This window comes from Engraulis encrasicolus, chromosome 1 (genome assembly GCF_034702125.1).
Source record: "Engraulis encrasicolus isolate BLACKSEA-1 chromosome 1, IST_EnEncr_1.0, whole genome shotgun sequence".
NCBI classification, from domain to species: Eukaryota; Metazoa; Chordata; class Actinopteri; order Clupeiformes; family Engraulidae; genus Engraulis; species Engraulis encrasicolus.
The window spans coordinates 3,435,825-3,445,824 of record NC_085857.1 but is presented as its reverse complement, the minus strand read 5'-3'; the positions used below and the strand labels follow the sequence as shown (position 1 = coordinate 3,445,824).

At 40.9% G+C, this 10,000-nt stretch overlaps 1 protein-coding gene and 1 long non-coding RNA gene across 2 annotated transcripts in view; both read right to left on the bottom strand.

Annotated features, from left to right (window-relative positions):
* The window catches only part of LOC134445532 (VPS10 domain-containing receptor SorCS1-like), a 31,841-nt gene extending 27,858 nt beyond the window's left edge, over positions 1–3,983 (bottom strand). The window contains exons 1-2 of the mRNA XM_063194591.1: positions 3,978–3,983; positions 3,828–3,895 (exon numbers count right to left, since the gene is read on the bottom strand). Of these exons, the coding sequence (XP_063050661.1) occupies positions 3,828–3,895; positions 3,978–3,983 (74 nt within the window). The remainder of the gene's footprint in view (positions 1–3,827; positions 3,896–3,977) is intronic.
* A 569-nt stretch (positions 3,984–4,552) lies between these two features.
* Positions 4,553–8,121, bottom strand: LOC134460824 (uncharacterized). The gene is made up of 5 exons (XR_010037214.1): positions 7,813–8,121; positions 7,246–7,301; positions 6,605–6,674; positions 5,963–6,049; positions 4,553–5,586 (listed from the first exon to the last, which is right to left on the bottom strand). It is a non-coding gene; the product is annotated as an uncharacterized LOC134460824 (long non-coding RNA).
* Positions 8,122–10,000: the final 1,879 nt, after the last annotated feature.

Below are 10,000 nucleotides of genomic sequence, written 5' to 3'. Positions count from 1 at the left end.
CTCTCTCTCTCTCTCTCTCTCTCTCTCTCTCTCTCTCTCTCTCTCTCTCTCTCAATCTTTCTATCCATCATCTTTCTTTTATATCCCTCCCTGCCTATCTATCATTCCTTTTCACTTTCTTCATCTTTTCATCATTCACTCCATTTTTCTCAATGTATCATTTTAACAGTCTATCTCTCCTTCCTGTTTCCTCTCTCCTTGCCTCATTCTCCCTTTTCATATTGCAGAGTGATTGGACTGGAGAAGCTCTTAGGAATGAACAGAGGACAAGGAGTGAAAGTGCAGACAGGAAAGTAAGGTGGGAGAGAGAGAGAGAGAGAGAGAGAGAGAGAGAGAGAGAGAGAGAGAGAGAGAGAGAGAGAGAGAGAGAGAGAGAGAGAGAGAGAGAGAGAGAGAGAGAGAGAGAGAGAGGGAGAGACAGGGAGAGAGAGAGAGAAAGAGAGAGAGAGAGAGGGAGAGAGAGGGAGAGCATTAGAGAGAGCATTAGAGAGAGCCTAAGGCATCAAAAGCGTTAAAATAGAAGTTGAACTTCAGCGAAAAATATGTAATGACCTCGGTGGCAATAGGCGGCAGCCAATAGAACTATCATTAGATTCCACAGCCACCTAATGATAGCTATCTATAGGATTCAGATGAGGACCACACACACACACACACACACACACACACACACACACACACACACACACACACACACACACACACACACACACACACACACACACACCAACATGATCTCCAAAAAATCCGTGCTCCTGGACACGGATGTTAAGGGCACAAAATCCGTGTCCAGGAGCACAGATTATGCCAAAATTCCGTGCTCCTGGACACGGAAATGTTTTCCGTGTTCCTGGACACGGAATTGTTTTCCGTGATGGATACAGAGAAGTGCTCTCTCTATAGGCTACTCCCACAGCTCTATGTTTTCACAGTCTTGTGTTTTCTCAGGATTATTCTAATTTCAAATACTTTTTCTCAAAAAAACATTTCCTACTGACAGGTTAGGGTTAGGGATTGTTTTGGTTAGGGCACAAATGAAATTGCTATAGCATTATTTTGTTTAGGATTAGCATTTGGTATGTATTTTCTAATGATAGAGTTACACAGTGCTGTGGTAATAGCCTATAGAAAGCACTTCCGTGTGCCCATCACGGAAAACAATTCTGTGTCCAGGAGCACGGAAAACAATTCCGTGCCCAGGAGCACGGAATTTTGGCAAAATCTGTGCTCCTGGACACGGATTTCGTGTCCTTAACATCCGTGTCCAGGAGCACGGAATTTTTGGAGATCAGGCTGCACACACACACACACACACACACACACACACACACACACACACACACACACACACACACACACACACACACACACACACACACACACACACACACACACACACACACACACACACACACACACACACACACACACACACACACAAACATTTGGTTACACTATAAAAGCACAAGACTATGAAATAACACTATATGTAACCTGTGTAGCCTCTGTTGCAGAGATGGGACCAAGTCACTAATTTGCAAGTCGCAAGTAAGTCTCAAGTCCTTACAATCAAGTCTGAGTCAAGTCACAAGTTATGACGCATTAGACCAACTGAAGTCCAAGTCCAAGCCGTGGCAAAGCCAAGTCAAGTCCAAATCCAAGTCTTATTTTTTCCAAATCCTTAACAAGTCACCTTGCAGTCCATGTGCAATATTGACAATTACTTTTGGTCATAAATTCATTGCCTCTCCACACTGCTTTGCATGTCCCCCTTCCCCAGTAATGTCCCTTTCAAAAATCGACCATGGTATACTATGATTTCATGGTTTTTTGAGCATGGTTCAGCATGGTTTTTGGTTGTTGTAACCCTGCACACACATAAAAACATATTTGGTGATACAATAAGTTGGTAAGTAACCCGCAGTCTGTGTTGTAATGCTGCTTAACCATGTGCAGAGGTCCACTGTCCTCTAATAGACTATTCCAGTGATTTTCAACCTATGGGCCGGGGCCCACTGGTGGGCCGTGAAGGTATTCCAAGTCGGACTTGAAATCATTTTCTAAAAATGATAATCATATTTTGGTGTGTGTTGCTGTTGATTTATTTGAGTTTTATTCGCAATTGGGTCAGATGTGGGCCCCGAACATTTGTGATAATTTAAAGTGGGCCCCAAGTTGAAAAAGGTTAGGAACCCCTGGCCTATTCTATTTAGTCTGTCTTTGTAAGTCACTAACGACCTTGGAGTTAAACCCTCAAAGACTTTCTCTTGGCTTTGAAAAGTGCCAGGAATCAAACACAAAAGGCACTCTGTGATGCATCATGCTCTGTGTGTTCGTGTGCGTGTGCGTGTGAGTGCGTGTGTGTGTGTGCGTGTGTGTGTGTGTGTGTGTGTGTGTGTGTGTGTGCGTGCGTGCGTGCGTGTGTGTGTTACTGTCAAGCAGCATTATTTGTGTGTTTGTCTGTTGAGATCCAATTAATTAGTGGCATTTTTGCGATACCTGATGATAAATCCCAATACGGAATGCCAGCAGCATGCCAGATGCTCACAATACTACAACACACACACACACACACACACACACACACACACACACACACACACACACACACACACACACACACACACACACACACAGTGCCTGGGTGGTAAAGCGTACACATAGCAACAGTTTGTTATTTGGTGGTGATGGTTGTGGTGACGATTGTGGTGACGGTGGGCAGCTGTGGATTTGCTAAACCTTCTGGATTGTTCCACAGGCCTGGGCCCCTGGGGGTCCTCTTTGGCACATTATTCTGTCATGGGGAGATTAGCTTTGGAAGTAGGCCCATGTACTGGTGAGTGAAAATATATGTCTTTTGGAGATGCTGAGAGAGAGAGAGAGAGAGAGAGAGAGAGAGAGAGAGAGAGAGAGAGAGAGAGAGAGAGAGAGAGAGAGAGAGAAGGATATGAGAACTGTGGGAAAGTTTGTGCTTGCGTGCGTGCGTGCGTGTCTGCATGCGTGCGTGCGTATGTGTGAGTGTGTGTCTGTGTGTGGCCATACACAATTCTGTCTAGGTTCGCACATGTGTGTATTTGTCCTTGTGTACCCCAAACTATTTATGTTTCTGTCTTATCCTTCTTACATCGACCACTCCCCCCTTTTTTCTTCTTCCTTCATTACCCTCCAACTATTCTCTCTCTCTCTCTCTCTCTCTCTCTCTCTCTCTCTCTCTCTCTCTCTCTCTCTCTCTCTCTCTCTCTCTCTCTCTCTCTCTCTCTCTCTCTCTCTCCATATATCTCTGTCAGGAGCGGCGTGACAGTAAATGATTGTTGCATCGTTAAGATAGCAATGTGCCCATATCCACCAATTCATGAGAGGGTCTCCATGGCTTTTGGCTGCATAGTTCCCAAGCACTTAAATCAGAGTATTAGTATTGCGCTACATTTAGCAGGAGTGGGTCCTGGGGGGGTCAGGAATCAGAGTATTAGTATTTCGCTACATTTAGCAGGAGTGGGTCCTGGGGGGGTCAGGAATCAGAGTATTAGTATTACACTACATTTAGCAGGAGTGGGTCCTGGGGGGGTCTTAAATCAGAGTATTAGTATTGCGCTACATTTAGCAGGAGTGGGTCCTGGGGGGGTTAGTGGGTAATGGAGCTGAGTCTGGGGTGGGGGGTTGGGGGTGGGGGGGTTGGTGGGATGGTCTCTGTCTGTGTGGCAAGGGGAGAAGAGTGTTGTTTAAAAGCAGTCCTCTCTGTTTAAAAGTAGGCCCCTCTGTCGTTTAAAATTTTGTGCGTGCGCACGCGCGCGCGTGTGTGTGTGTGTGTGTGTGTGTGTGTCACATACCGCCAGAGGGAGCTTTCCGTCACACTGCCCAGATTAAAGTCGTAGAGTTTCGTCAGCATCAGAATCACCTGCAGGAGACAACACAACAAGACAAGACTCATTAGATCATTCTGAACACTAATGCAATCACAAACACATAAGTAAGCTCACACACATGTGAACAAAGTCTCAGGGAGTCACATACATTTGCACATATGCTTGAACACACATGCACACACACACACACACACACACACACACACACACACACACACACACACACACACACACACACTGCAAAAAAGCCCTCTACAAAAATAAGCAAAACATATAGTGTTTTAGGTGAAAAATTGCTTATTTTGAGCAAAATAATCTGCCAGTGCAGCGAGCAAATTGGACTTGGTAAGAATTCTTAAAACAAGAAAATAATATCTAAGCGGTAGGCATAGAAAAACACTTGAAACAAGTATAAAAATCTTATTTTTGTGTTGCTTGTTAAGATTTTTTTTTCTTATTTTAAGCAATTTCGTCTCCTTTGTTAGTCATTATTGCTTAGAATTAGATGTCATCCAAGAAATTATTGCTCAAAACAAGCATACAATACGCTTAAAACAAGGCAAATTTACTTGTTTCCAGCTCATTTAAAGTCTTAAAACTAGTCTGATTTTCTTAGCTAGAATACTTATTTTCTCATGTAGAATGAATATCTTGTTTAGGTGTATGAGAAAAATATACTTGACAAGAACTTCAAAACATTTCTTTTATTAATATTTCATCAGCTGGACAAACATGCAGTCAAACGATAATAAAGCACCAAAATCTAGACAATATAATCGTATGATTAAACAGAAATTAAACAGAAAACCTGAAATTATCAGTGTACTGTACCACATTAATTTATGTGGCCTGTTCAGAAATGTCATCTTTTTCATGAATGCTTACAGCCACCAGCAAATTCTAAGTAATGTCATAATCGCTTGGGCAAATTAATAATAGTGGGGTCCTCTGCATGTTAATCCACCATTTTGAATGCAGTCAGATATCTTTGGCCGAAAAACATACTCTCAACAGAACAGTATGTGTCTATTTACTCACTTATTTACTTAGACATTCATGAAAAAGATGTTATTTGTGAATGGACATTTTAGAATTAACCAACTGCCCACAGGATCACTTTTGGCTCTTTGATTCTTTCCCAAAGTGGTGGAGGAGAGGGAGAGAGAAATGTTTTTAATTATGATATCAATGTGTCCATGAAGTGCTACTGAGGCGTTATTACGCCTTTCATTATAGTGCTCATCTTTTAATCTGCATAGAAAATGCTTAGAAAAAAAACCCTCAATGATACTCAATGCCATGCTGAGCTAAGATAAGGACAAAAAAAATCATCAACTCAGATCAGAGAACAGCACATAAAAGTATGCATAGAAATGTGATGGATTGTCCTTTTATACAATGTCTTAGAACCTGAGATTGCCAGTGTCCAACATATTTACTGTAGTTTATAGTGATTGAACCTTTTGGGCATATTTTCCAAATTCACCAGAACATATATTTCAGTTCATCTGGATACTTAAAATTGTAAATCCAAATCCACAGAGTTGAGATTGAGGGTATATACCGGTAACTGAGTCCAAAGAGCATCACACATGCACAAGAGATGCTCCGAGTTCACTGGACAGCTCCATGACTTGTATCACAGTCTCTGGCACAGGATGCTCCTTGCAAACCATATACGTAGATGTGCAGTCTGCCTTTGGATCACTTCGCCACTCTAGTCCTGATGGTGGAAAAAGAAAATGCAGAAAGCTTAACACTGTGCACACACTTTTTATGTAGCTTTAATGGCACTAAATGTAAAAATGCTGATGTCTAGTGAATGACAACCATGGCCACTAATAGGGGGCATTTAATAGTGTGCTTGTCAGTGATATGCAGGTGCCATTTATCGCATGCTCTCTTTATTGGGGTGCAGATCGTTTGTGAACATCATAATCAGAACTGTTCAAAATTCAGAGTCAGTGAACCTAGAGGTGGGCCATGCGTCTCCCACACCTAATGTCTGACCTTCTAATACCTAATACCCAACTTCATTAGATTGTTTGCAACTCAAACACAATGTTTCCATTAGCTGTTGGAGCCATGAGTTATCCTACCTTCCTTCTGGCAACGCCTCCCTTCTCCTTGAGAACCTCCAAGATGCTTCCTCAAGTATCTGTCAGGCACAGGAACTCTGCATTAACCTGTCAAAGACACATTACAAGAAAATGACATGGTTGTCAGGCCCAGTTGTGTTGTGCTTCCTGTCTGTCCTGTGACTTGTGACTATGTCTTTCTATCTCTGGGCCTGCAGGTGGGGCAACACCTGGGGTCAAGCCACAAAGACATCCTACAGGACAGACATACATCAACACTTAAAGTGATACTGTCCCATTTTTGGAAATAAGCTCATTTTACACCTTCCCTTGAGTTAAATATTAGGGTTTTACCGTTCTCCTGTACTTTCAACCGTTTTCTAGTTCCAGTTGACAGTGCAAATTTTACCTCCAAGCTAACAGTTAACATTGAGTCCTATGAGACCAGTTAGCTGCGAACTGGTCTCATAGGACTCAATGTTAACTGCTAGCATGGAGGTAAAATTTGCACTGCCATACCCCCGAGAACGGTTGAAAGTACAGGAGAACGGTAAAACCCTAATATTTAACTCAAGGGGAGGTGTAAAATGAGCTTATTTCCAAAAATGGGACAGTATCACTTTAAATACTATCTGTTATGACATAATGTACCACCACACTTACTTCACTCAATGTCAGCAACGCAGGCCATGCGGTGTAGACTGCCAGCTTATCTTAGACAAGCCTTTTGCACCTATGACAAAACACATAATTAGAGTGCTGGAGTTGATGTCACATAAATTACAAGATAAGATGAGGGCTAACATCACAATGACATTGACTGACTTCCTGTAAAACCTAAGTTGAGACCAGGGGTCAAGGAGAGTAGAGTAGCCTCAACCAAATAAAATCTGCCATATCAAATAGCCTATGTCACTGCATAGATGTTGACTGACGCATGTTGTTGGATTACCAATGATTTTGCATCCTCAAGCAACTCCACTCCATGCATGAAACACCACTTCTTGTTGTCTATGGCAAGCAAGTCAGGTACATCGTCACCACTTTTTAGACTGGGGAATATTGTCACCATTTAAAAATATTGGTAAATAACGTGACTACAGCCACTTAAGACAGCGTGAAATTAAAGTTAATTAAAATATTTTTCACCATATCCATGTTTCATACAATACAAAATAACTGTTGACACCATGCCAACATGAAAATGACAGCTAATTGGCTAAGTAAAGCTAAGCTTTGGTGTAAGTAAAGTGTTCAAGCAGAGGGTAAAGTGTAAAACAATTGAACATGGACATAAATCCTACCTTTTACAATGACTGTCTTCAAAGTCACATCTTCCACTCGCACAGGGGGCAACCATCTGTCAAGTTGAAAAACAGAGGTCAACCTTTTCTCACAAAATCGGCAAACATGGCTTTTCAAATGTGATATTCAGGACTGGCCAATAGTGACGCCCATTACAAAAAATAAGATACATATTTTGAGTAACATGTGGGGCATTACAGGGCAATAGCAAGCTAGAGAGCAATAGCTAGCTGCTAAGCTAAACAGCAGCAGGTGTTAAACTATGTTTAAAATAATTATGCTGGTAATTTACACTTCAGACTGGATAAACCTTAAGGTAACTTTTTTACTCCTAAAGATGTTGCACAAGATAAGCTACTGTTTAAGAGTGGATATTTGAATGCAAGACAAACAGCTTGTCAGATCACACAGCATGATCTAACAATCGTATCGGTTAACTTTCCATACAGACAAAAATGCCAAAAACATCACAATAGCGTAGTATACTTCACAAATGACTGTAATAGTGTCTTAATACAAGCATATTGCCAAAGATGACAAGGATTGAAACGGATTGTGAAACTTACCCGGCTGAAAACGATTGCCTCAATTTCAAAGCAGGAGACCAACTGACGAACAGGAAGTGACGTAATTCCATTTCCGGTTTTACTCTTTGGTGTTTTTTTGTTTTTGTTTGTTATCCCACCTGAATTACAGCATGAATTTCACATATATAGTTTTGATTTATGTAAAATATTTCTGTACCAATAAGGTAACAACTTGGTGCCAGCAGGAAGAAGATAAATACTGTCAATGAAAATGTGTTTCGACAATAGGCGATTCATTTCTTACTGCCACCTACTGTTCTGGAGTGTGATGTGCATGTCAGTTAATATTATGAGCTTTTTTCAAGTGCATACGTTTAGATTATTTGCTTAAAAGTTCATACGCCGACAGTTCAAATGGTGTTTATATGATTTCAATGAATCATTTTTCCATTTTATAATAATATTGTATGTATACATATTTCTTAATATTTACCAGGACCCAGAAACATTTTTTGAGTGTGCCTTAAAAATGAACACAAAAAAACCTGTTGCCCTTACTGTTGCAGTTGTATAAATAAAACGTGCATTGAAGCACTTTATTTTGTCAAATCATATTGATCTAGATGGTATAACTTCAGGTAGGCTATAGGCCTAGGTTTGCATATTAATAGGCCCATACAAGACATGTCCAATTAGTGTAACGATGGAATCTAATGATAGATAACAAACTAAAAACGTTGTCTGGACAGATGCTGATATTTCTGAAGATATTCACTTTTGTTTTTATCAGCAGCAAGGACCATGCTATACATCTTATCATAGAATTAAGTGAAATAACTCACAACCTTTTTTGCTCTGATGACGGAAACTTTACAAAAATTGAGACAGAGCATGATGAGACAAGTGTGCATGAGAGAGTCAAAGCATTATTTTTTTTATTCTAAATTTTTAAATTAAATTAGGCCTATAAAATGTTTGCAAATGTCTTGTAAATCAAAGCAAAATGGCCCTGCCATGGGCAACCTGGTAGGTCACTCGTCTGCCGTGTGGCCGACCCGGGTTCGATTCCCGGTCCGGGTCATTTGCCGACCCCTCCGCATCTCTCTCCCCATTCGCCTCCTGTCCAAACTGTCCTGTCAGTTACAATAAAGTTGTAAAAAAGACCAAAAACAATCTTGAAAAAAAAAAATCATAGCAAAATTGTCGAAAGTAGCCTACCCATCAAACAAACAGTATATTTGCTCATGAACAAGAATTGGGCCACACATCAGCGGTATCAAGGCGTCAGAGGCATATGTCAGTTCAAAGATTAGATTTTTTGAATATCATCTCTGAAATGGATGTTTCTTGGTAACAATTAGGAAAGACCATAATCACAGAAATGGTACTCCCTATTTTTTTTAATATAAGGGCAGTCATGGGTGAGCGGTTAGGGTGTCAGACTTGAGGTTGCCGGTTCGACTCCCGACCCGCCAGGTTGGTGGGGGGAGTAATCAACCAGTGCTCTCCCCCATCCTCCTCCATGACTGAGGTACCCTGAGCATGGTACCGTCCCACCGCACTGCTCCCCATGGGGCGCCACTGAGGGCTGCCCCCTTGCACGGGTGAGGGATAAATGCAATTTCGTTGTGTGCAGTGTTCACTTGTGTGCTGTGGAGTGCTGTGTCACAATGACAATGGGAGTTGGAGTTTCCCAATGGGCTTTCACTTTTCACTTATATGTGTTATTGATTCATCTACAGTATATTTTGCTGTGAATATCAAGTGTTTGACACATTGAGATGGGATACAGATTTACAATCATGAAATTGCTATGCCAAATGCTGCTCAGACAACAGAAATGTCAAAGCTATGAATCATGAATGGAAATCTCAATGGCCCTATTAATTTGTATGCTATCACAGTTGATTAGCTAGAATATCTTAGTGAGATCGAGCCAGTTCTTAAAACAGGTTCATTTGGATTGTCTTATTGTCTTGAAACAAGTAAAAATGTACTCACAGTCTAATTGTTAATGCGACTCTGTCAGTATGTGTTCTATTTTAAGAAAAAAGCTGCTCAGAACTAGTTTTATTATCTAGGTAGGATAAAAAAGATGAATTTTCTTGAAACAAGTCAAATAATCTTAACAATAGTCAGTCTTACCAAGAAAATACATTCAAAAACAAGTGTAATGAGAACAAAATGCTGAATTCAAGTATATTACACTTCTACAGATATTCGTTTT